Here is a 27,761-nt window from a genome sequence, read left to right as displayed (position 1 = left end):
TTTGGATTGACTATGAGATCAATCTACTTGATTTAAATAACTTTACTAGAATTTTAACTCGAGTTCCCAAATCTTTTGTGTGTGTATATATTATATATATATATATATGATATCTTTGAAAATGCAAATAAATTTTAATACAAAGAGAACCACAAAGCACAAACAATGCTATGAGGAAACAAAAATTACAAAGAAATATAGAAGAGAGTCTATGCATCACAGACAGACTAGTCCCAACAAAATAAAATGAATGGACTAAATCACCTAAACCAATTATGGATAAGCAAACATTGAAAACAAGGTCAAAGAATATCAATGTGCACGAACTAATTGTTTAATATTTAGTGGAAAGCATGCATCTCTTCCACTAAAACAATTATTTGCACATATTTCATTTGTGGCTTCAGTGATGAGTGAGGTTTAACCTGGGAATGGAATCTTGTTTCCCACCATGGGAAAGGCTGGTTTTGAAGGACAGCTGGCAGTTGTCACTTGTTGAGACCAAACAAAAAAAAACTGAAGCATTTATATTTTAATATTTTATGTTCCATTACTAATTAACCTCCCCCATTTTATTATGACAACACAAATTATTTAACAATTTAAAACATTTACTTAATTGTAGTGACTTTTTGATAGGAAACATTGAAAAAAAATTATGACACCACCAACTTATTAAATAACATTTCGTCATTTGTATGCAGTTCTAGGTCTTTTGCAATAAGTTATTGGCTTTTTGCGGTGTTTGATTATCCATGTCCATTTTTTGGTTGTTTAATTGTTTGTTAGGGAATGAATCAAAATTTAATCCTGATCACATACATATATTAAAACCAGTGGTCGATTATAAAGTTTAGATTAAATCCATAATAACTGTAGTGCATTCTTTTAATTATTAAAAATTCAGATTATAAAGATTTAATATATTAAAATTTAAAACTCTTGCTCAAAGAAAAAAAACTCATAACTTCAAACATTAATCCAGACCTTCATAGAAATCCAGAACTTTATCTCTTCCCCTTCATCACAATTCACATTCATCACCAAAGAGAGATAGAGTGGGCCGATCCAAACCTCAAAAACACATCATTAACATCAAAACTCACATAGAGAGAGAGAGATGAGGGAGATATTTTTGTGTTGTTCGTCTGTGTTTTTCATCAGAAGAAATATCTATGGGAAAAGATATGGTTTTAAGGGTGAAAGGGGGTAATTCACGAGAAAGAGAAAGATTAACGCATGGAGGAGGTTAAAAAAAATGTTATTAATTTAAGCAATTAAGTAAATGTTTTAAATTGTTAAATAATTTGTGTTGTCATAATAAAATGGGGGAGGTTAATTAGTAAAGGAACATAAAATATTAAAATATGAATGCTTCAGTTTTTTTTTGTTTGGTCTCAACAAGTGACAACTGCCACCTGTCCTTCAAAACCAGCCTTTCCCATGGTGGGAAACAAGATTCCATTCCCAGGTTAAATGTAATGAGACAGAATTTAGAAAATGCTGAGTCAGCTAACATGGACCCACATGGAATGCAAAAGAAGGAATTGGTGAGACGTGAGCCTCAAGTTCAGGAATTGCGTAGAAGCACCAGGGTGGGCCAGCCTAACAAACTTATGAAGGATTATGTGACTGATAAATAGAAGGGTAGTGGTCATTAGAAGGGTGTGAATTGTTAAGTCCAAAATCTCTCTCCCTTCTGTACTTTTCTATTTCACATCTTGTAATCAAATCTCTCTGTTATCAGAGATTGATATTTCATTTCAATCAAAAGGGTTTTCCCCAATTTTATCTTTAATCCTTAGTACTGTTACATTGGTGCTTTCATCTCACCATGGCAGAAAACACAAGGATGAAAGAGCTAGCTGTTGAAGTGAAGAAGAATGCAGAAGACATCAAGCGATTTTATGAGGAATGCCAGATCCAATTCGAGCGGTTGGGTTCAGCGAGTGAGGCTCGTTTTCAACAAATGGAGGATCGCCAATCATCAACAGATGAGAAACTAGATCGGATGAACGAAGCTCTTTCACTGATCGTGCGCAACACTTCTCAAGGTTCTTCCCATGGTGCGACGAACTTAAACAAAATTCCGTTTCAGGTAAGGAACATCAAGCTTGATTTTCCCCGTTTTGATGGAAAAAATGTGATGGAATGGATTTTTAGAGCTGAGCAATTTTTTGATTATTATGAAACCCCTGATAAGGATCGATTGACTATCACATCTGTTCATTTAGATCAAGATGTGGTCCCTTGGTTTCAAATGATTCAGAGAACACATCCTTTTAATTCCTGGGTTGAATTCACTAGAGCTCTAGAACTGGATTTTGGACCTTCAATCTATGATTGTCCCCGAGCTTCACTATTTAAGCTTAATCAATCTGGAAATGTTAGTGATTATTATCTGCAATTTACTGCATTAGCAAACAAGGTCTATGGGTTAAGCACTGATGCTCTGGTTGACTGTTTTGTGAGTGGCTTAAATGCTGAGATTAGGAGAGATGTGATGATTCACACTCCTACATCCATTGTGAAAGCCGTATCGTTAGCCAAAGTTTATGAAGAAAAATACAATTCCACCACCAAACCACAAAAAATCTCAAACCAACATACCCAATACCAAAATAGATCTCTCTTCAATTCAAACAATACTCAAAAACCAAACAATCCACCCTTACTTCAAACACCACCAACAAGGCCAATGAACCCTAACCAAAAGAATCCAAATATCAAAAGAATTACCCCAGCAGAAATGCAACTAAGAAAAGATAAGGGACTATGCTACTAGTGTGATGAGAAATTCTCATTCAGCCATAGGTGTCCAAACAAACACTTGATGTTGTTACAAGGTGAACCAGAAATTGAAGATGATATTGATGTGAACCTGGAACCACCTGATCCAATAGAAAACACCATAAACACAACAGAAACAGAGCATCATCTATCCTTGAATGCATTGAAAGGGGCTAACAATCGCAGGACATTGCGTTTTATGGGAAAAATTGGTAAACTGCAAGTGCAAATACTGGTTGATGGAGGCAGTTCTGACAATTTTATGCAACCTAGAATTGCTCATTTTCTGAAACTACCAGTGGAACCAGCACCTAGCTTTAAGGTATTGGTGGGCAACGGACAAACCATGAATGCTGAGGGGGTCGTGAACAAACTACCAGTTGTCATCCAGGAGCATGAATTGTTGATTCAAGCGTACCTTCTTCCCATAGCAGGTGCGAATCTGATATTAGGTACTGATTGGTTGGCTACTCTAGGTCCCCACGTAGCAGATTACTCAGCTTTGGTTTTGAAATTCTTCCACCAAGGTAAATTCATTACATTACAGGGCGACTCTAATGTGGGGCCAGGACAAGCTCAATTACATCAGCTGAGAAGGATGCAAAACACTAGAAGCATTGATGAAGTGTTTACTGTAGAGAAAATACAAGCTGCTACACCAAATGACATCTGGGAAGAGATGCCAGCTCATCTGGCCCCTGAAATAGCCATGTTGTTATACACTTACAGAGTGAAGGTGAGAAAAACACAAGAAGGGGGGTTGAATTGTGTTTTGAAAAATTCTTTGTTTCTCCTAAAAACTGAACACACTGATCAGAAGCTAGGTGAGACAGCTTCTGAAGTGATAATCAGAATTTAAATGCAGCGGAATAAAACAGAGAGAGAGAGAAGAAGAACGACACAAAGCAATTATACTGGTTCCTTCCACAAACCGGAAGTAGTCCAGCCCCCCTTGCACTTCCAAGGAGATTTCACTAGAGTAATATCTGATTACAAATGCTCAAGCACACAAGCAAGAGACTTCCTTTGCTCAAGCACACAAGCAAGAGACTTCCTTTGCTCAAGAACACAATCAAGAGACTTCCTGCTCAAGCACAATTGCAAGAGACTTCCTAACTAAACAAAATTACACAGAAAATTGTTTAAGGTTGAACACTTGATATACAATCAGAGGTGCTCACAATACAAATCAGATACAGACTCAATGGACTTAAGAATTTCTAAGATATGACTTTGAAACACAGAAATTCTAAGTGAATGCAGAACAATTTCAGCAGAGGTTTGGTACTTGTGAAAATCTTGTGAGTCTTTTGTTCAGCGTTCTTGCATTACCAATTCTCTAGGTCTTCACTCCTTTATATAGAGGTGTGAAAGAGAAGTTGTGAAATTGCCAGCACACCAAAGAGTCGTTAGTTGAAGCTTGATCTTTCACCAATGATCTTTTGCCTGATTTGGTTGTTGTCCTATGAAGAACCAATTTGAAATCCATTCCTTATCCAAAGGAACATATATGCAGGCGAGACCGTATTCTGGAGCTGTTTTCTTGTCTTGAAGCGTGGACACGAAACAGAGTAGTGGAGAACGTGGTTGTACAATTCGTACAAAGTACAATGTCAACGCTTTCGTCCAAATTGCAAGCACAAGCCTTCAAACACCTTTGAAATGACCGTTGCAAAACTCCACTAATCCTTTGTTTGTGTTTTCGAATCCAATAGACAGCTTTTGCATTGATAATTCTTCAATTCTTGAATCTTTTGCAAATCCAGTTGAGATTCAGCTTCTGTTGAAATAGCTTCTGATGAGGCAGCTTCTGATGATGCAGCTTCTGATGATATGACTTCTGCAGCTTCTGATGACGCAGCTTCTGATGATGTGGCTTCTGGACCTCTTGTCTTCAGAAGCACTATTCTTCAGGAGCAGCTTACTTCAGGAGCGCTATTTCTTCAGGAGCAGCTTGACTTCAGGAGCGCTTTGCCTTCAGAATCATCTAAGCTTCATTTTCTTTTGCTCTTTATTTGCTCATTCAGAACCAATGATGATGTAACTTTATAATTATGGTCCTGTACACTTGAACAAATATTAGCTAGTCCAATTTACAATTTTTAATACCTTGTTATCATCAAAACTCTTTAAGGTTCATTGTTAAACACATTTTGTTCCAACACAGAGGACTGTTTAAAACACCAGAGGGTCTACCACCTCAAAGACCTCAAAATCATGCTATTCCATTGAGGGAAGGTGCTCAACCGGTCAAGGTCAAGCCATATAGATATCCCCACAGTCAAAAAGAGCAGATTGAAAAAATGGTGAAGGAAATGTTGAGTCAAGGAATCATTCAAACCAGTAACAACCCTTTCTCATCTCCTATTGTCTTAGTAAAGAAAAAAGATGGCAACTGGAGATTTTGCACAGATTACAGAGCTTTGAATGCTATTACAGTGAAAGATAGTTTTCCTATGCCTACTGTTGATGAATTGCTGGACGAACTATATGGTGCAAAATATTTCTCTAAATTGGATTTGAGATCTGGTTATCATCAGATATTGATTCAACCAGAGGATAGACACAAGACAGCATTTAGAACCCATCATGGCCATTATGAATGGCTAGTGATGCCATTTGGGTTAACAAGTGCACCAGCTACTTTTCAATGCCTTATGAATCAGATTTTTCAACATGCTTTGAGGAAATATGTGCTAGTTTTTTTTGATGACATTCTGGTGTATAGCACTACTTGGAAAGAACATCTCACACATTTAGAAACAATTTTACAAGTATTAGAGCAAAATACCTTATATGTGAAATTGTCAAAATGTGCTTTTGGGGTGGAAGAGATAGAGTACTTGGGACATGTGGTGTCAGGAAAAGGTGTGGCAATGGAGGCTACCAAAGTGGAAGCAGTTATCAAGTGGCCAAAACCTACTAACTTGAAACAATTGAGAGGTTTTTTGGGGCTGACAGGCTACTATAGGAGATTCATTAAGTCCTATGCTAAGATAGCAGCACCCTTAACAGACTTGTTAAGAAAAGATGCTTTCTGCTGGAATGAAACAACACAACAGGCCTTTGAAGAGTTGCAACGAGCTGTCATTTCTGCACCAGTGTTAGCTCTACCAAATTTTCAACAACCTTTTGTCTTGGAAATTGATGCTTCAGGCATAGGAGTGGGAGCAGTCCTTCACCAAAATGGTCATCCGATAGCATTTTTCTCAAAGAAACTAGCACCAAGAAACGAAAAGAAATCTGCTTACTTTAGAGAAATGTTGGCTATCTCTGAAGCTATTTCCAAGTTCAGACACTACTTGTTAGGGAGCAAGTTCATCATTAGGACTGACCAGAAGAGTTTGAGAAGCCTAATGGACCAAAGCCTGCAGACACCTGAACAACAAGAGTGGTTGCATAAATTTCTGGGTTATGATTTTACCATAGAATATAAGCCAGGAAAAGAGAATATTGCTGCAGATGTTTTGTCCAGAATGTTTATGATGTCATGGTCCGAGCCCAAAACACAAATTATGCAACAACTGCTAGAAGAAGTGAGCAACAATGAAAAACTACAAGAGTTGATTAATCAGTGCAAAAATCAACCTCAATTAAAGCCTCATTATACCACTAAAGGGGGATTGCTTTATTGGAAAGGTAGGGTGGTGATACCTGAAAAGTCCAATCTGATTCAGATTATTTTGAAGGAGAATCACACTTCTCCTATAGGGGGACACTCAGGGAATTCTAGAACCATGGCTAGAATTGCTTACCAATATTTTTGGCACAACATGAAGAAAGATATTGAAGAGTTTGTGCAAAACTGTGCTATTTGTCAACAGGCAAAATCTTCTCATAGTTTACCAGCTGGTTTGTTACAACCATTGCCCATTCCATCTCAAGTATGGGAAGATGTTGTTATGGACTTCATTACTGGGCTACCTTTGTCGTACGGGTATACTACCATAATGGTAGTAATTGATAGATTGACAAAATTTGCCCATTTTATTCCACTCAAAAGTGATTACAGCAGCAAGACAGTAGCAGAGGCTTTCATGAATAATATAGTGAAATTACATGGAATTCCAAAATCCATAGTGTCAGACAGAGACAGAGTATTCACTAGCAACTTTTGGAAAAAATTATTTGAACTGCAAGGTACAACATTGGGTATGAGTTCTGCCTATCATCCACAGTCAGATGGGCAATCTGAGGTTCTCAACAAGTGCTTAGAAATGTTCCTGAGGTGTTTTACTTTTGAGAATCCTAAGGCTTGGTATAAGGCTTTAACTTGGGCAGAATACTGGTATAATACAGCTCATCATACAAGCATTGGTATGACTCCCTTTAAGGCACTATATGGAAGGGATCCCCCCACCTTAAGTCGATACAAACCACAACCCAATGACCCTGTCACTGTCCAAGAACAACTGGGAGAAAGGGACAGAACATTGCAACAACTCAAAAGTAACTTGGAAAAGGCACAGGTTTATATGAAGAATCAGGCGGACAAGAAGAGAAGAGATGTTGAGCTACAGGTTGGGGACTGGGTGCTTGTACGGTTACAACCTTATAGACAACACTCTGTTGCTTTGAGAAAGAATCAGAAGCTAGGTATGAGATTTTTTGGACCGTTCATGATCATAGCCAAAGTAGGTGATGTGGCCTATAAGCTACAATTGCCAGCAGAAGCCAAAATTCACTCAGTTTTTCATGTGTCACAATTAAAACTTTTTAAAGGAGGGACCACTGAACAATACATGCCCTTACCTTTAACTATGACTGAGATTGGACCTATTGTACTACCTGTTAAGGTATTGGCAGCACGGGTGATTCAACAAGGAGAGTTAAAGAATCCTCAAGTTCTTATCCAATGGGCAAACATGTCAGAGGCTGAAGCTACATGGGAGGATTTGGAAGACATGAAGGTCAATTATCCAGACCTTAACCTTGAGGACAAGGTTGTCTTAAATGGGGATGGTATTGTAATGAGACAGAATTTAGAAAATGCTGAGTCAGCTAACATGGACCCACATGGAATGCAAAAGAAGGAATTGGTGAGACGTGAGCCTCAAGTTCAGGAATTGCGTAGAAGCACCAGGGTGGGCCAGCCTAACAAACTTATGAAGGATTATGTGACTGATAAATAGAAGGGTAGTGGTCATTAGAAGGGTGTGAATTGTTAAGTCCAAAATCTCTCTCCCTTCTGTACTTTTCTATTTCACATCTTGTAATCAAATCTCTCTGTTATCAGAGATTGATATTTCATTTCAATCAAAAGGGTTTTCCCCAATTTTATCTTTAATCCTTAGTACTGTTACATTAAACCTCACCTCAGTGATGTGCCCAAAATCATAAAATAGGTATTGTTTTCGATTTTCACATGGTTTTGCATCTTCACCAACACATGAGTCCCAAATATTTGTAAATCCTGAAAAATTTAAAATAAAATGTTAAATAGTAAACAATAAAAATAAGAAAAAAATCATTTGACTAATTTTTTTTTCTTTTGAAAAATTGGATTATTAACTTACCAAATTGTTCAGGGGAATTTTTTTATCTTCTTGAACATTTTTAAACTGTCTGAAATAGTGAAAAGTGAACCTGGGAGTTGGGTCTTCAACTCTTGAAGCATCCATGGGAGTTTGTTTGAGAAGTGCTTAACCTTTTGATTCATATCTTCATTGCAATCTTTTGAACTTGATGTTCTATTAATAAACGATGGGGCGCACCCAACTGGACCAATGCTACCGATCATAAATTTTCTAGAAAATAAAGGTTGGTGAAAAGAATTAAAATCATAGAAATGTAGAATCCGTGACATAAAAATTAGAACGTAAAACAATGAAGTCTGTTTTAAATTTCATATATATATATATATATATATATATATATATATATATATATTAGAGACGCCAAACTTCAACATCAATTATTTTTCTCTTTAATTATGTAGCAAAAATGATGAGTATAATTTTGAATTATATTAGAGTCATATATATTGAGATTAATCGTCTCATAATTATAATCCAAACAATAGTTGCATGGATATTTGATATGTTGCGACTTAAGTGTGTGATTTTTGCCATTAAAATATTATGAACAAAAAATAAAAGGGAGTAATAGAAATTAGAGATTAATAAAAGGGAGTAATAAAAGGGAGTAATAGAAATTTCTTTTTTTTTTCTTTTTTTTTTCCTTACAAAAAAAAGAAATTAGAGATTAATAAAGGAAAAATGTTTGAGGGATGTAAAAGTGAAAATCTTTTTATTTAAGCCAAAAATGTTATGTACTAATATATGGTCAAAACATTCCTTCTTCATAATGTTAAGTCATCAAATATAAGTTTACCGTTATTTTTGAACCCAATTGCTCAAGAAGATAATCTGCAAATTCTTCAGGATTTCCATTTTGGTTGGTTTCTATTTCTTGTTTAAAATAGTTGAGAATGTAATCATTGGAACCAATGGATAAAAGGAATATAGATTTAGGGTGCAGGTTATGGTGGGAAGGGTTCTTAATTTTCCCATAATGGGAAAAGCTGAATTAACAGGTTACAGCCGGTACAACCACTTTGTTCTATTTTACAATTTTCACTCACACAAAAGTAAATATAATTCTATCACCCAGTTATTGTTTTTATTATACTTTTTTACACAGATCTTTATTTTATAAATATTTTCAATAAAAAAAATCTTATCTTAATGCCGATGAAATGACACGGAATTGAACTTTTCCGAATCTACACATACCGTTCTTTATCGAAATGAAGGATTTAGTGAAGGAGAAGAAGAAAAAAAGACTTTTTGTCATTTATAATTAACCGTTAAATGAGTTGTTTGTTTGAAGAAAAATATTATTTTTTATCAATTATAATTATAATAACTAAATCTTATTTATCAAAAGCGTCAACAAAATAAAATTGATATTTTTTTATTTTTATCACTAATAATAAATAACATTGATTATTTTTTACAATAATATATAAAAAAATTACTACGATTCTTATAAACAATGAAATGATGTTTTTTCTATAAAATTATATTTTCGAAAATATAAATGTTGACAAATAACTTTTTAGAGGAGTGATATGGACACTCTCTTTCTGACACTCTCTCTAACACCCACTCTTTTATTGGGTGAAATCAAGGTGGATATCACACATTAAAAATGAATCTCACATAAAGTGACGAGACTCACATGAGTTTCACCCAATAAGGGGAATGAATGTTTGCATTTTTCAGTTTTTTATTTCATAAAAATAATCGTTAATTTATAAATTTAAGAAACAAAGTATCGGTACACCTCGATTTACAAATGTACTATAGAAGTTCTTTTAAGGCAAAGTAAATCAAGTGATTGCATTTTTTACATTCGTATAAATGCGTAATAAAAAATATTTATTAGACATGTTGTAACACATAAGTCGAATATTTGCTAAAACTCAATCATAGATTTCTAATTCCCTGACCCCTTCAATAAAAGATGTCTAATTCCCCGATGTTAAAAATATTTATACACATGTGACATAACTATTTTTTAATTAGACAGGCCGCGGAAAAAAAAGAAGAAAGAGATAGTCCATTAGGGATTATTATTTGATTAACATATACTCCTATTGGACAAAAATGGAGGGGCACATTCATAAATGTATTAAAACTAACAAGGCAATTGGTACAAAAGGTACCCAATCTCACATCTAGGTCATCCAATATTTTATGAATATATCAATGATATATTTGACCTTTTCCCATCAAGGGAAAATTAAGAAGTCTTCCCATCATAAATGTCACCTAGATTTAGATAAGTAATGTCTCAATTTTGTCTTGCTTCGAAAGTTTCTTGGAAGATCATTCGTCACAGTTGAAGTGAAATACTCGATTTGTTTGTCCAATGACAAGCATTCACCCTTTGACATAGAAAATATTTAAATGGTTAGCGACAAATTTTTTAAATCGAACAATAAAGTAGTGCAAAAAATTTCTTTACATTTCTTGTTGTATTCAAGATTCCACAAGAGCCTGATGCATAGTTGATACCCGAGACTATTTGATATCTCTCAGTTGTAGATAGGGGTGGAAATGGGCTAGGCCGGGCCGGGCTTTGTAAGGCCTAAGCCTGGCCTACTTAAAAAATGCTAGGCCTGAGCCTGACCTATTACCCGTCATAGGCTCATTTTCGAGGCCTGGCCTGGCCTTTTTAAAGGCCTGATGAAGCCTGAAAGCCTATTTAAAAGCCTATTTTATGCTAAGGTCTGACAACACATGTAAGCCTACTCCTATATAGGGCAAAACTTATTAAGGCCTAAAGCACACAAATATGTTTGCTACTAAATAATGAATTCTTACGAAGGTCTAATCACATCAATATATCAGCTACTAAATAACCAATCATATGAAGGCTTGTGTTTATGAAAAAAAAAAACTTCAAAAATATCAATAATGGAAGATATATTATATATGAAAAGCTTAATAGGCCGGCCCGATGGGCTTAATAGGCTTTTTCGCAAGCCATAGCCTGGCCTGTTTAATTAAATAAGCCTTATAAAAAGCTTGAGCCTGACCTTGTTAATAAACGAGCTGGGCCGAGTTAGGCCTTAAATAGGCTAGGCCGTAGGCCCCTGTCGGACGGCCTGGCCTATTCCCACCCTTAGTTGTAGAGACACCCAGGTATGGAGGTGGCATTGGTAAACCCAACTTAAGAGCTGCAAAAAGTAATTTCATAAAAAGATCATAAATTTGAAAATTATTCAAGTTATATATATCATATATTAATAGTAATTTTGTCAAAAAAATAAAATATTTATTATTCTGATTAACTTTAAATCCTATATATAATAGCCTAATGATATTCTAATGAGAATATTAAATATTATACTTTTAATCCTTTTTTTTTGGAGAAAATATTGATTTTTTAATTTATATTTTTTTAATTATTTTTTTTTTTTTTTACATTTAACCCATGATTTTTTTCATCAAAGAGTCGAGTAGCGAAACTCAACTCAAAAAATGCAAAGATATGTATTACAGGTTTGAACACATGCACACCATATCAAATTCTTCGGTCTTTTAACATTTGAAGAGCTAAATGAGACATCAATTGACAAATTGTAGTTATCCTGATAACGTAGGCCCTTAGAGCGTGTTCGATGAGACTAATTTTCGAATCATCGATGAGACATCTTATTTTTTTTACTGGGATTTGATTGTCTCTCATTCAGTCAACGAAAAAAATTGAACCCAATGTTTTTTTTATTAGAGAAGAATTATGTTTTCGTCTCTTTCAATGTTGCGAAATGAATTTGTAACTACAAATTTTGCTAGCTAGACATCAAAAATCATTTGTATTCTTTTATTGTGTTGAGTTAGATGAAACAAGAATAATTGGCAAACCAAACTAAAACTTACCAATAATATCTGCAAAGGTTTTACCATTGCTAAACCTTCCTGTAGAACAATTATTGAAATCTATGCCATACGGAAATGTATTAACCTTAGCAATTGTATTCAAATTGTTATTGTTTCCAGCATCTACGCTTGAATCACCAAAAACATACAAAGCTGGCACAAGGCTCTTTGCACGATAATAATTGGCCAAGAAAAGTTGGAGGGTTAGAATATAAATAACCCAAAAAACTTTAAAGATAAACATATTTTGCTGCACAATGTATATAGAGATGGAAGAATGATATTAAGGTCTTCAATGTATAATTTGATATGGTTTGTTTTCATGAAATTTGAATGCTAAAATTAACTTTATTGTTTTGGAAAAATGTGATATAGGTGTTAAAAATTTAAATATATATCTCCTAACTTCAGCTTTACTATCCAAATAATTTTTCTATCCTCTTCATCTTTCTCCCCCCTCCCAAAATTAGTCAATATTGTTAAAACTAAAATAACAATGTGATGTGTGATTTTTTTTTTTTTAAAACTTAATAAAAAAAAGGGTTAAATATGTTTTTAGTCCTTACATTTTGAGCCCCTTTGAAGAATAGTCCTACATTTCATTAAATGTTTTTAAAATCCTCACATTTTATCCCCGTTATCAAAATTAGTCACTGCTGTTAATTCTCTAACGGAATGCTGATGTGGCAGTTAGTGGATCCCAATTATTTTAAGGTTAAATATGTTTTTGGCCCTTCTCTCTTAGCAACTAGCATTATGAGTGAAGGAAGTTGTTCGTATGGACTGAGTATAGGTGATGTCATCAAGTAGTACTTGTGATCACTCACTCTTTGAAGTAAACACATAATCTTTTCAAGTTGTTGTTTGATTTGTGATTAATAATTTAATCAATATCCGTTCATCGGAATTTATTTTGCTAAGAGGATTAAAATTTTGAAAAATCCCTTTTAAAATCCAACACCTATCGACTAAACTCATGGACAATATTAGTAAAAATCACATACATAAAATGAAAAAAAAAAAAAAAAATTAAGAGGAAGACTAACCTACAATGAATATAGTATTAGTAAAACTCAAACTATAGTATTAGAAGCTTAGGGAGGTAGCCCCTTTCCAATGAATTGAGCCACTTGCCAATAAGGTCGAAAGGTTTACCTTGTTGTTAAGTGGCATATGTTATAGTATTAGTGTAAAACTCACAAATTATAATGAATAGGTAAATTTTTAATGATTTTCTTGATACTTTCATCCATTATAAAGTCATCATTCATTAACATGCATTTTCAGCACCATTAGAAATGCTTTCTCAAACTAAAAATCTCACTTTATTTTCACTTAGTTATTTTTTATATTTTCACCATTTATATTTAGGGTTAAATATGTTTTTAGTCCCTATAAAATTGGAAATTTTTAAATTTAGTCCTTACTTAATTTTAATAGTTTTTTTAATCCCTATAAAAAATATTTACATGTAATTTTAGTCCCTGCTAAAAGAAAGTTTGTTTAATTATCCTTAAACTCTGAAATTTTTGGAACGATTTTTCTGAGACAAGTTTAGAACATTACAAAAGGTTTATTTACTAAAACTTAGAATTTTTTAACATGAAATGAATTAAATATAAATTTTTTCAAACGACAAAATTTCAAGATAAAAGCCAAAAAAATTTGGACGTAGAAATCAAATTTTGAGATAATTTTTACGGATGAACTTTTAGTAATGTTTTTTACACGTCTCCAAAAAATTGTTCAAATACTTAAAAGTTTAAGCATAACTAAACATATTTGAATTTAGTAGGGACTACAACTGAGTGCATAATTTTTTTATAAGGATTAAAAAACTTATTAAAATTAAGTAAGGACTAAACTTAAAAAGTCCCAATTTTATAGGGACCATAAACACATTTATCCCTTATATTTATATACAAACATTTGAAACTAAAGATGAGACAAGATATTGGCACACAAATATTTTCATGAACCAACCGAACAACAAAAAGAAATATTAAAAAAATGGAAGAATCAAACAAGAACAAAATTGAAGTTATTAGCTTTTTTATAAAATTGATTCACACTACTTTCCAACCCGAATTTAATTGCAGTTATCTAATCTTAACTTTCTTTATTGACACATCATTTTTTTTCCAAGTAGTACAACGGCTATAAATTTATCTCTAAAGATGAATAAGAGAGAAATTTAAAATTCAAATCTCATCATTGGATATCTCAATATCTTTACCAACTAAGCCATGTTCATGGGAACTGACACATCATTTTCTATTATTGAAAATTGATCTATATTACAACTAAACATAATACTAAAAAACATCAATCCTTTCCCCGTGTTTCAATCAACATAACAAACCAAGGATAACATAGCTACGGTGAGGAACACAATTTGGTTTAATCATTTCTCTTCTTTTGTTATGTTTTATTTTTAAATTTTTTTATTAAAACCCACATCAGCTTGTGTCTATTGGTGGTAGAGTGAAAAGAGTGTCTATCAAACATTATTGATTTTAAAATAAGGTGTGTATTTTATTTTATTTTACAATTTTTTTTTTTTGTGACTTTTCAAATAAAGGTATATGCTTTCCGAAGTAGTGGAGAGCATCTTGTAGGTTTCGATCCCATGAGTTATATGTTTGATTTATTTAGAGCTAGTTATTGCTCTCACACGTACTTACAAACACCACACCAAAGCATAGTGCACTCTATATTATCAAACCATTTGCTTCTTATATTGGTCCCCCTCTCCATTAGTGTATTGATACAATAATGTTTATATCAACCTAAAAGATAATGCTGGAAAAAAAATATAAATTTATATTGCCAAATTTATGAAGGCACCAGGTATCTATTCAGTTTAGGCCTCAAAATATGTTAGACGGCCATGATAAAAAAGATGGCATTTCTTACCTTACAATCTAACTTTTAATGATGAGTTAATTTGTTGTTGTTCATCACAATAAATAGTTGATGTGTGTGGATTATTTTAGTTATCATGTTGGCGATTGGATCCACTTCCCGCTTTGAAGATCTGGTCTAATGCTCGTGAACTATGTATCTCATTTTTTGCAATTTGATTTTGTGCCCGTACGCGGGTGCGCTGAATTGTGTGTGGTGTGTACTAATTTGTTTTTGATTGAGTTCTATGATCCTGTCCGTTGGACTGTTTTGTTTTTCTTGTTTTTTTTTGCTTTTAATGGGTTAGACTTTATGTCCTTCAACTTTTGTAATTTTTCCTTCTTATTTGAATCGACTTTAGAAAGTTGCATACATCTCCACCCCATTTGCTAAAAAAAAAAGTCCGATATAAATCAAAATATCAGCCTCTAATTACTTGGTTAAGAAGGGTCCCCTTACAAACTCTACCATATTACTTGGTTAAGAAGGGTCCCCTTACAAACTCTACCATTTTTTTTAAGTAGTTTAGTGGTTAGAGCTCACACAAAATATGGAGAAGTGGAGTGTCTGGGGTTCGAACCGCAGCTCCTGCATATAATATGCAGTATTCCTACCATCTGAGGTAAACTCACGAGGATACAACCTCTACCAATTTAAGTTAGTTTTTATTTATTTTTGTTGACAATTAACATATATGTATATTTGTGTGCACTTCAAGCCGGCCGGAGCATCTTTTAAAAAATTGTTTGACATCTTCAATGTCATCTCATATAAACTTAACTTTAGTAATAAACTTACCATATGTAGTGCTCAAAGAAAAGCACATACACCAATAATTTCACAACACATTGTATATTGCAGTCACATTCATTTTTTTGTCAATCTCTAATGATGTACAATACGTTAAAACAATCAACATCATCACACACTTAAAGACAAACATATAAAACATGGTTCATAAATTTCACCAATAAGATCAATACATATATGATATAAATGCTATACCATATGCATGTTACCAAAGTGCATAGAAAACTCAAATTAAAAGAAACCAAAACATGGGATCTATTTCTGAAGATATTCATGTTCTTCCAAAATGTTCACCTTTTGAAGTAGAAGAAGATGATGATGCATGTCTCTCTGCTATGCTTCTTTGTTGTGGTCCAATGATTTATACTTCTGTGTTAAAATCTGCCATTGAATTAAACCTATTTGATATTATATCAAAGGCAAGTCCACAAGGTGTTTCAGCATCCTATGTTGCTTCACAGCTACAAACAACACAACATCCTCAATTACCTCGAAGGCTTGATCGAATGTTGTGTCTGCTTGCAAGTCACTCTCTTCTTATTTGCTCTACAAGAACAAATGAAGAAGGTGTGATTGAAAGAGTTTATGAATTGTCATTGGTTGGTAAATACTTTGTCAATGATGAGAAGAATGGTTCTGTTGCTTTGTTCTCAACATTTATGAGTCATCAAAAGCTCGTGGATGCATTGTAAGTAATTTATCTATACAATCTATTTATCTATTATATTCTATCTATCTATTTTTTACTTTTTTGAAGGATTTATCTATCTATATTTGTTGAGTAAAAAAAGTATATCTATATCTATAAGCTCTTCGATTTTTTTTAATATAATTTTTGTAAAGATGAACCATATTCTCTTTTTAGTGTTAAAAAATTGAAATTAAAAAAAAGTTAAAGATAATATATGAAATTTTGCCACAATTTTGGACAAAAAAATATTTGTCTCAATTTTTTCGGTAGTAATAAATAAATTAGTGATGAAAGTAGTTTTGCATCAAAAACAAGATAAGTATTTGTATCGTCTCCACATGGATTAGTGCGACATCACGGATATTTCAACATCAAATATCATTCTAAGTAAAAAGGGTGATTGTTTGTTTGAATTTACAACTATGTTAACTAAATGCAAAAAGTAAAAGATGAGATTAATAAGGATTGAAACTTGTTAGGAGTAGCGTTCCTTAACCAAGCGTCACACGTAAACTAATGATCCATACGAATTCTAGCTTTATAAACAACATTATCACAATCAATTCTAAACTATCCTTCGTGTCCAAAGCGATATAATTAATTCTAAGGTATCGTTTAAACATTCGTGTCCAAATCCCTTAAACGATAACAAAGTCGATCGAATAACCTAATCGACCGTGTCCAGCCTGATTAAGTATCCGAAAGCATTTAACTCTTGATTATGGTGATTATCACAAGATTAACAAACTTGTCAAGAATGATATAACCTAAGATATATTGCTACTCTAGCTCTAGATTCAAGAGTTTGTGTCCAAATCATCTTGAATCTCATTGAAAGCATTAACACAAGAATAACAACAATATTGAATATAAATTGCTAGAATCATATTTTGCAAGATCAAAAGATTACATGTTAGCAAGAATCAAGTACCTCTCATCCCAACAAAGAGTGTTTAGCTACACATCATCATGGAAGCCTTGCAAGGATGGATTGAAAAGGAAGGAACCATTACACTTGTGATGTCTCAACAAAGGAATAAGGATCCAACTTCCAAAATCACTCTCACTTCATATGATCTACCCTATTTTCTCTCTAAGATATTACAATGAAAACTAAGAGAAAAGCTATGAAAAACTAACTAAGTTACTAAGACTAACATGAACTATATCTCTAATGAACTTCTAATATATATAATATATCTAGCCCAAAATATCTAAAATAATATCTAACATAATATCTAATAATATCTTACATAAATATCTTACATAAATAGCAAGTGGGCCACTTGAGTGAGGCTAAACTTCTATTTTAAAGGGCTGAGTTTTTTACACCTACGCTAATAGCGAAATATACGCTATTAGCGTGGTTGGTCGGCCTAAGTTCTGGCCAATTGCAGTGTGCCACGTTGGTCCTTGACCCTGTTCTTCACCCTTGGTACGCTAATAGCGTAGTCTTCTGGAGCTTTTACGCTAATAGCGTAATTCACGCTAATAGCGCATTTCTTCAAACCCAGATTCTGCTTCGCTCCAGGTACGCTAATGGCGTACCTCTCTGGCCCAATTTCGCTAATAGCGTGGAATACGCTAATAGCGAATTCTTCAAAACCAGCTTTTGCTAATTTGCACTTTTTCATGATTTTTGGTCTTTGATCAGTGTCTTGAGGCTAATTCCTGCACAAAAGGATAGAGTAAGATATATAAAGCGTAATAAGGCATTTAACGCTTATTTCTCGGCTTTTCCTACAATAACTTGCAGAACAAGTAACAAAAAGTGCTTAAAATATAACATGAAATTAACACTTTTTAGCACTTATCAAACTCTCCCCAACTTAACTCTTTGTTTGTCCTCAAACAAAAGATTGAAAATCAAACAAGTTAATAACAAGACACAAGTACAAAAGGCTTTGAAAATATTTTCAGATGAATGATTTAAAAGTGAATGCGCGGGCAAGTCTAAGTTTCCAACTAATCTAAAATTCTACTACCAACATGAGTTGAGTCCTAAGTACAAAGTTCATGTCAAATATTTCAAAACAATAATATATTTACTTACGAACCACACCTAACACACATCTATGAAAGTAGATAAACAATTGAAATCAAATGAATGAGGATTATGAACACACATCCGGCAATCAAGTTAACATTCCAATCAAGTTATGTGTCCATCCAAATATCATTTCAAAAGGTATAAAAACATGGATCAAAAGGTCTTTGAGGGTTATAACTTGGCTTGGCTACAAAAGAAATGTCATATGTGGGGCAATTGAAATCAAAAAGCCTAACAACTAGGAACATTCCTTGTATCAACCATTAAAGTCCACAATCTTCCCTACCAATTATTACAAACCCTTGGTGTTCACATGAGATACACTTTGACCTTGACAACTTATTCTCTTTTTGGATTTTTCTTTCTTTTTCTCTTTTTCTATTTTTCTTTTCATGTACACATTGTTTTCTTTTCTTTTTGTATTTACAACACCATGTTGTCTTGATCAAAGATAAAATTACACCATTGTACTTGACAAAAGATTTACATCTACCTTCTCTCCCCAACTTGAATCAAAATACACCCTATTTGAATGTTCCCTTACTCTAAGGCAAAAGGGACAAATAAACATTGAAGGTTTAGGGTTCAACAATTAAAAACATATCAGAGTCTCAAAGTGCGTCAAAAATGAACTGGATATTGAAAAGTTAAAAGGCAAATTCATCAAGCATTGTGCTTATGAATTGATAGTTCATAATTGATGACTCCGATTCATTTGGCTCAAGTGGGTTAGCAAATACTCGCTCTTCTCACAAGGTAGGCTATTTGTGGTCAAGTATGTTTCACTCATTAACAAAAATGTGCCTTGATCACTTCCATGCCTTCACACAATTTAAAACAATTATTGGATTTAACATAAAACAACCGAGTTAAACAATGAAAACCGGTCTCCTTGCATATGTACAAACATTTGAGGTTTCCTCACTTTTAGGCTAGTACTACGTGGTTCACAAACAAATAAATTATTGTAAAGAACTAAATGAAATGAAATTTGCACAAAGTACTCGTTCCATATTTGAGTAAAAACCTAGAAAAACTGGAAACTTGTACCTTGGCTTTGTGCTTTAATCACAACTATGAATCATTATCAATCATCTGCGATTTGAAATTAAGCAAGAGTGATACAAATGAAGCTTCCATGATAAAACAAAATGAAATACTTAATCAGCCAAAAGTGTTAACACATTATTCAACATAAAACAAAGTACTAATAAAACAAAATTTAAGTCAATGTGCTAAAATGAGCAAACAGCAGAAGCAAACAGTCAGAACTGCACTAACTCGCAGTTGCGAGCAGATTTACTCGCAGTTGCGAGTGAATTGGTAGTCAACATGGTCAATGACCAGTTTACTCGCAGATGCGAGCTGTTTTACTGGCAGTTGCGAGTTAGGACAGTTCAGAATTCTGCTCTCTGTTTAACTTCTGTTTTTGGATGATTTGATGCATACACATGACTCCTAGACTTATTATGCATTAAAACAGTAAATGAATTGGGTTGCCTCCCAACAAGCGCTTGTTTAACGTCGTTAGCTCGACGCCTTTTTCGTTAGGGTGGCCAAAATGAGACGGACAACACATCATCCTTTGTGTTCCTTCTCTGTGGGAGGAATTCCATGAACTTTAAGTACAGATGATGTGGAGTCCATAACCTCCCTATCTTGGTTTTGAACAAGGTACAAATTTTATCAATGACCCGGTCAATTTCAGCCTTGCTCACTTTCTTCCCCTTTTGTTCAAATGTTTCTTCCTTGCTAAGTAACCGTTCCTTTCTCTCTACCAGCTCTATGACTTCTCCACTATCAACAGTTTTGTCCTCTTCAGTAAATGACCTTTCTTGAGGAAGTTCGATTTCATGTGGTGGACCACATTCCTCTACTATTGCATCTTCCTCAAGTTCAACAACACCTTCTCCAACAATCTCTCCGTCATGAGTGGATTGAATGTTGACTTGATTATCCATGATTTTAGCTTGAATCATCTCCAACTGAATTGATAAATTCCTCAATCTTTGGTTGGTATTTTGCATGTTTATCATGGATTGTTGCATGAAGATATTCAAAGTATTTTCCACATTGGTCATTCGTTCATCTTCAAAAGGATATTGCTGATGCTGTTGATATGGTTCATACTCGGGTGGAGTGTAGAAGTTGTTATAACCATGATCAGCCATGATTTTGTCTAGGTGATGATCTGAAATGGAAACAACTAACAAGAAACTTTTCTTTGTTTATCAAAGAGGGGTTAGTGGTAACAACTATTAAGTAAAGAAAAATATTTACGGAATATGTACGAATACTTAAAACAATAAATCAATCGTTCTATCTATGATATCTAAACACCAATCCCCGGCAGCGGCGCCATTTTGATGAAAGTAGTTTTGCATCAAAAACAAGATAAGTATTTGTATCGTCTCCACAGGGATTAGTGCGACATCACGGATATTTCAACATCAAATATCATTCTAAGTAAAAAGGGTGATTGTTTGTTTGAATTTACAACTATGTTAACTAAATGCAAAAAGTAAAAGATGAGATTAATAAGGATTGAAACTTGTTAGGAGTAGCGTTCCTTAACCAAGCGTCACACGTAAACTAATGATCCATACGAATTCTAGCTTTATAAACAACATTATCACAATCAATTCTAAACTATCCTTCGTGTCCAAAGCGATATAATTAATTCTAAGGTATCGTTTAAACATTCGTGTCCAAATCCCTTAAACGATAACAAAGTCGATCGAATAACCTAATCGACCGTGTCCAGCCTGATTAAGTATCCGAAAGCATTTAACTCTTGATTATGGTGATTATCACAAGATTAACAAACTTGTCAAGAATGATATAACCTAAGATATATTGCTACTCTAGCTCTAGATTCAAGAGTTTGTGTCCAAATCATCTTGAATCTCATTGAAAGCATTAACACAAGAATAACAACAATATTGAATATAAATTGCTAGAATCATATTTTGCAAGATCAAAAGATTACATGTTAGCAAGAATCAAGTACCTCTCATCCCAACAAAGAGTGTTTAGCTACACATCATCATGGAAGCCTTGCAAGGATGGATTGAAAAGGAAGGAACCATTACACTTGTGATGTCTCAACAAAGGAATAAGGATCCAACTTCCAAAATCACTCTCACTTCATATGATCTACCCTATTTTCTCTCTAAGATATTACAATGAAAACTAAGAGAAAAGCTATGAAAAACTAACTAAGTTACTAAGACTAATATGAACTATATCTCTAATGAACTTCTAATATATATAATATATCTAGCCCAAAATATCTAAAATAATATCTAACATAATATCTAATAATATCTTACATAAATATCTTACATAAATAGCAAGTGGGCCACTTGAGTGAGGCTAAACTTCTATTTTAAAGGGCTGAGTTTTTTACACCTACGCTAATAGCGAAATATACGCTATTAGCGTGGTTGGTCGGCCTAAGTTCTGGCCAATTGCAGTGTGCCACGTTGGTCCTTGACCCTGTTCTTCACCCTTGGTACGCTAATAGCGTAGTCTTCTGGAGCTTTTACGCTAATAGCGTAATTCACGCTAATAGCGCATTTCTTCAAACCCAGATTCTGCTTCGCTCCAGGTACGCTAATGGCGTACCTCTCTGGCCCAATTTCGCTAATAGCGTGGAATACGCTAATAGCGAATTCTTCAAAACCAGCTTTTGCTAATTTGCACTTTTTCATGATTTTTGGTCTTTGATCAGTGTCTTGAGGCTAATTCCTGCACAAAAGGATAGAGTAAGATATATAAAGCGTAATAAGGCATTTAACGCTTATTTCTCGGCTTTTCCTACAATAACTTGCAGAACAAGTAACAAAAAGTGCTTAAAATATAACATGAAATTAACACTTTTTAGCACTTATCAATTAGTCACATTTTTGTCTTTCTATAATGTAGTCCATAATTCTATGTTTTCTAGTTGTATTTAGTGTCTCTTTAAGTATTGATATAGCTCATTGGTTTTGTCGCTAGCATTCACCCTTCGATTTTGATTGTTGTAGCATATTTCATGTCTTATGTCTCTCCTTGTTCGTTTTCTACTATGCTGTGAATTACATTTTTCCTTCTCAATCAAATCATAAAATACCACCGAGTGGCATGTAATTTGATGTTTCTTAGCTTTACCACAAACAATTCTCTCGTCAAAATTTATATTATTTTTAAGTTAAATGATTTTTCAAAAAAATACATGATTAATGACTGTGGACTAGTAAAATAGAAAGAAAAAAAAATACATTCATTTTTTCATATTTTACTACAAAGATATTGTTTTTAAAAAAAGGTATCATAGCTCGTAAAAAAAACCAGGTACCATACTAAGATTAAGATATGATAATATGATTTTGTAAAAAAATTACATTATCGGTGTCTATTTGTTAAACTCGTGTATTATACTCCCTCTCGTCTTTTATACGAGACATAATTAACTTTTCAGGTTTACTAAATAATAAATATATTTGGTCTATATTTTTTTTTGAAGAGGCTATATTTGGTCTATATTATAAGATGTATACGTTAGTTATTCAATAAACTTAAAAAGTAAATTGCTTTTTATAGAAAAGGCGGGAGAAAATATATAAGTTTTTTTTTAAAGGAAGGAATAAATTATACAAAAATATACAAAAATGGTGCTCCAAAACCCTTATGCATGAAATCAATAAATTATGACAAACCGCAATTTTGTTTATAAGGATGCAAATAAAAAATGTCAGAAGGCCACCTCCATCATCATTTTCATCAAGACTTTAAATTGTAGTTGTATTCACTGGAGATGTATAAATGAGGTGAAACTATTCATGAATTTCTCAGGATCAATTCCTTAAATTTTCAATCAAACTTGGTTATTTTATTTTCTTTTGGTACAAAAACTTGGTTATTTTAATTAAATACAAGAACTTAAAATCAGGACCGGACCAACAGATTAAGAGGCCTAAAGCAAAAATTTTAATGTGGCCTTTAAAAAAAATTAACAAAATATTTATGTAAAATCAATTTTGTGAAGAAAAAAATTTGTATTCATGACCAAGAGTAATTGAGACATTTTTGGTAATCAGTTAAGCTATGCAAATGTCTATAATTATCTATAATATTTTTTTTTTGGTTACAATAATTATCTATAATATAATACTTATAACTAAATTAATTTTTTAAATAACTTTTTTTTTTCTAAAATTTTGAGGCTTAAAGCCCTTACTTAAATTGACGCTAATTATTTAAATAAATCAAACATAAACCCGATGTACTAGACATAACAGCCCTTGAATACCTCCAAAGGATATTACTATGCTACTTGTATCAATTTTTTTTTATTACTTTACTACTTAAAAATAAGGGTTAATTATGTTTTTGGTCCCTACAAAATTGCGACCTTATAAGTTTAGTCCTTACTTAATTTTAATAGCATTTTTAATCCCTACAAAAAATTTCTGCACTCAATATTAGTCCTTACTCAATCCAAATTTGTTTAATTTATGCTTAAACTCTTAAGTTTTTCAACAATTTTTTACAGGCGTGTTAAGAACGTTATTAAAAGGTCCTCCGAAAAAAATATCACAAAAATTTGATTTCTACGTCCATATTTTTGTTACTTATATCTTAAACTTTTGTCATTTTAAAAAATTCATATTTAATTTATTTCATGTTAAAAAATTATAGATTTTAGTAAATGAACCTTTCATAGTGTTCTAAACTTGTATAAAAAGAATCGTTAAAAAATTTAAGAGTTTAAGGATAATTAAACAAAATTTATTTTAGGAGGGACTAAAATTATAAGTAAATTTTTTTTTGTAGGGATTAAAAATGCTATTAAAATTAAGTAAGGACTAAACTTACAAGGTCGCAATTTTGTAGGGACCAAAAACATAATTAACCCTAAAAATAATGTTTTGACTTCTAAGATCAAAACAAAAAAAAAAACCTCTAGGCTAAACAACTACAGTAAAAATCTCTACTCAAGTTTGATCCACCCATCCTTTTTACAAGATCAGTTCAAACTTCGAGTTTTGACACTACTTGTCTGGTTCACGCACTCGTAAATGGTGCAGTTGTGATTGCTACATTTGATAAGTTTTCTCCAACAGTTGATGTTGGAGAAAATTGTAGACAAATTTCTACATTTATGGAGAAGAATTTCGAAATTAATATGAATTGTGACTGCAATTGCAATTGCGAACAACAACACAAAACTAATTAGTTTTCCTCTTCCACTAACAAATTTAACGATAAAAAATTTGACCAAGTTATGTTTCATGTTTGTCAGCAACAATTTTAAGGAGGTACTTTCAGACCGTGACAATGGACTATACATGAAAGTTCATGGAATGCCAGTTTATCAAGGCATACAATCTGACCCAGCTTGGAATCATGTGTTTAACAAAGCAATGGCTGATATTTGCACAATTGAAATGAAGAAGATATTAGAAAAATACAAAGGATTTGAAGGAATATCAATATTGGTTGATGTTGGAGGAGGAATTGGGCAAAGTTTGAATATGATAATCTCTAAGTATCCTTCTATAAAGGGCATTAATTTTGATTTGCCCCAAGTGATACAACATGCTCCAATTTATCCAGGTATATCACTTTCCATAAATATGCATTTGAGGATTCAAGTTATATGTTTCTTGTCAATTTCTCTCTAGTGAAAAATTGATAAAACTACTGAAATGTTTCTCTTTTCTTGTCTAACTTTATTATTTAATACTATTTTTTACTAATATGTTATTTTTTCTAAGGTTAAATATACTTTAAGTTCCACTAAAACCATGATTTTTAAGTTTAGTCCCTACATGAAATTTTATTCAATTTTAGTGCCTGCATTTATTAACTATTACAAAAAATATGAGGGTTTTTAGTCCTTATAAAAGAAAAATAATTATCATGTAAGTGCGACTATTTTACAATACCCCTTTTTCTCTTAATTAGCGTGTGAGTTTTGTCGTTAAACTATTTTACACATAAAAATCAAAATAAGAACTCAAATACAATAAGAATTTTTTTTGATAAGCTAAGAGAGTGGGATAGCATCAAGGGGAGCGCGGACATCACAACTAAGTTGGCACCTCCGATCAACCCCTATCCTATGCTGTCAAATAAAATAAAATTTATATAGATTAAATTAAAGAAATGGTGGATTTTACTGAGATTATGATAATTATTATATTAGTATTTTCTTTCTTGTCGGGATTTGAAACCCTAAACTTTTTTAACTTCTTAATCTCTTAGTTCAACTAAATGAGCTATTCATCCCCTCTAAATTTTTTTTTGTGGTCAAGTATCCCCTCTAAATTTTATTGACATTAAACATATATTTTAACTTTTTTCTGAGGGAGACATGGGGGACAAAAAAAATATATGATTACCTACATCCTCCACCCTAATGTCTTTAATATGTATATCATGTTTGTCACTAATGAGTGAATTATCGATTCTATAAAGGGATTGAGCAAGTTGAAGGAGACATGTTTAAAAGTGTCCCAACAGGTGATGCCATACTATTGAAGGTTAGTCAAGACTTTATCATACCACATTTATATTAGTATGACATAAAATTAAATGCGTTCATCAAACCATATATACAATTGAGTAACAATAACATTTTCATTGTGGTTGGTTAATGATTTCAGGCAATATTGCACAACTGGTCTGATGAAAACTGTTTGAAAGTTCTAACTAAGTGCTACAAAGCTTTGCCACAACATGGAAAAGTGATTGTTGTGGACTTCATAATGCCTCAAGAAATTCAGCATACAAAAGAAGATAAGATGATAACTAGCTTTGATAACCTCATGTTCTTGGATGGTGGTGTTGAAAGAACAGAGAAAGAATTTGAAAAGTTATGCAAATGTTCTGGATTTTCCAGTTTTAAGGTTGTTTGTCTTGCCTTCTCTGCCCTAGGAGTGATGGAATTTTCTAAATAAAAAAGCAACTTTTTTTTTTTTTGAATGGCAAATAAAAAAGCAACTGTTATGTAAGGAATACAATAGATAGTATTTATACCATAAATTTGGCTTGTCTAAAAGTGATCATAGAATAAAGTTGTAAAATCAAGGGTTCATATTTCAATACATATTTATAATTTGTTATGTAATGTATATGATATCTATTATTGATTTGTTAAATATAAATAAGAGTAACATTTTCTACAAATTCTAACTCGACTACGAAATATCGAAATTGTTATACCATAGACTCAAAGACAACAGTCACTCGGAAAATAATTGAAGACATAACTCAAGTATCTATCAAAATTAGGCAAACTATATCATGTTAAACCAAAGCATCAAGCAACAAGCATTGAACCGAAAACTGCAACCTTAACCTACATATTTTATATATAGGATGATTACCAATAGGGTTGTCATTGTTTCAAGGATTGCATTTATCCCAAATGAGTTTTGATCTGCCTGTAAAACATCAACTAGTAATTATATGGTTAGCTCTACTAGTGAATGTTTTAATTGTTCTGTCTTCGTGTTTAAAAGGATTTCTGAGTTACTCGAGTATGTTTACCCTTGAGTTAGATAGAAATCCTTGTTAATTGGTTTGATAAAACTATTGAGTTTGTTGAGCAAGGTGATGGAGAAGAGTTGAGTATTTTCTTTGCCGACCATGTGATGACACTCTTGAAAGAATATGTCAAGTTATACATGATGTTAGCCTCCTTAAAACTTGTGAGAAAATTATCAGTTCAAGATTTTTCTAATGTGTGTGAGTTTCCTGAAGTATTTCTTAAGGATGTTATTGCATCACGAAGATAATCAAGAGAAACAAAGCACTAATTGTAATACCTTGCCTTGCAAGTAACTAGCTTTAGTTAGTTTAGTTACTTACCGAGTTACTATCCTATGCTTCTAGGTATATGTTAGTTAGCATGTGGATATAACAACTTATAAATACTTGTTGTACAAGCTTATTCAATTAATGAGAATTCTATTTTCCATTATATTTCTAAACTCATAATAGATGTTTATAGTTTACCAACATAGCATGAGATTGAGTTAAATTTTGACCTTGTGTTGGGTACAAGTTATGTTTCGATGTGCCCTATAGAATGTCTTTCTTAGAGTTGTATGAACTTAAGAAGCAATTATAAGAG

The 27,761-nt window shown here is 32.8% G+C and overlaps 1 protein-coding gene and 1 pseudogene across 1 annotated transcript; one reads left to right on the top strand and one right to left on the bottom strand.

The window, feature by feature from the left end:
* Positions 1-312: 312 nt before the first annotated feature.
* Positions 313-12,423, bottom strand: LOC146935966 (GDSL esterase/lipase 7-like; annotated as a pseudogene).
* Positions 12,424-16,120: 3,697 nt separating this feature from the next.
* LOC146935965 (isoliquiritigenin 2'-O-methyltransferase-like) lies at positions 16,121-26,599 on the top strand. The gene is made up of 4 exons (XM_085750966.1): positions 16,121-16,581; positions 24,924-25,237; positions 26,102-26,166; positions 26,290-26,599. Exons 1-4 carry the CDS (start codon positions 16,142-16,144, stop codon positions 26,581-26,583), a joined length of 1,113 nt encoding a protein of 370 aa, XP_085607092.1. The 5' UTR covers positions 16,121-16,141; the 3' UTR covers positions 26,584-26,599.
* Positions 26,600-27,761: the final 1,162 nt, after the last annotated feature.

This window comes from Medicago sativa, chromosome 3 (assembly GCF_051527215.1).
Source record: "Medicago sativa cultivar Bolivia chromosome 3, Bolivia_mono, whole genome shotgun sequence".
NCBI classification, from domain to species: domain Eukaryota; kingdom Viridiplantae; phylum Streptophyta; class Magnoliopsida; order Fabales; family Fabaceae; genus Medicago; species Medicago sativa.
Note: the sequence above shows the minus strand (reverse complement) of the source record. Positions and strands in the feature narration are given on the sequence as shown.

Coding starts and splice junctions, on each gene's coding strand:
- LOC146935965 (XM_085750966.1), top strand. CDS start 16,142: ATGGGATCTATTTCTGAAGATATTCATGTTCTTCCAAAATGTTCACCT. Junction 16,582..24,923: donor CAAAAGCTCGTGGATGCATT/GTAAGTAATTTA, acceptor CATGTTTGTCAG/CAACAATTTTAAGGAGGTAC. Junction 25,238..26,101: donor ACATGCTCCAATTTATCCAG/GTATATCACTTT, acceptor GATTCTATAAAG/GGATTGAGCAAGTTGAAGGA.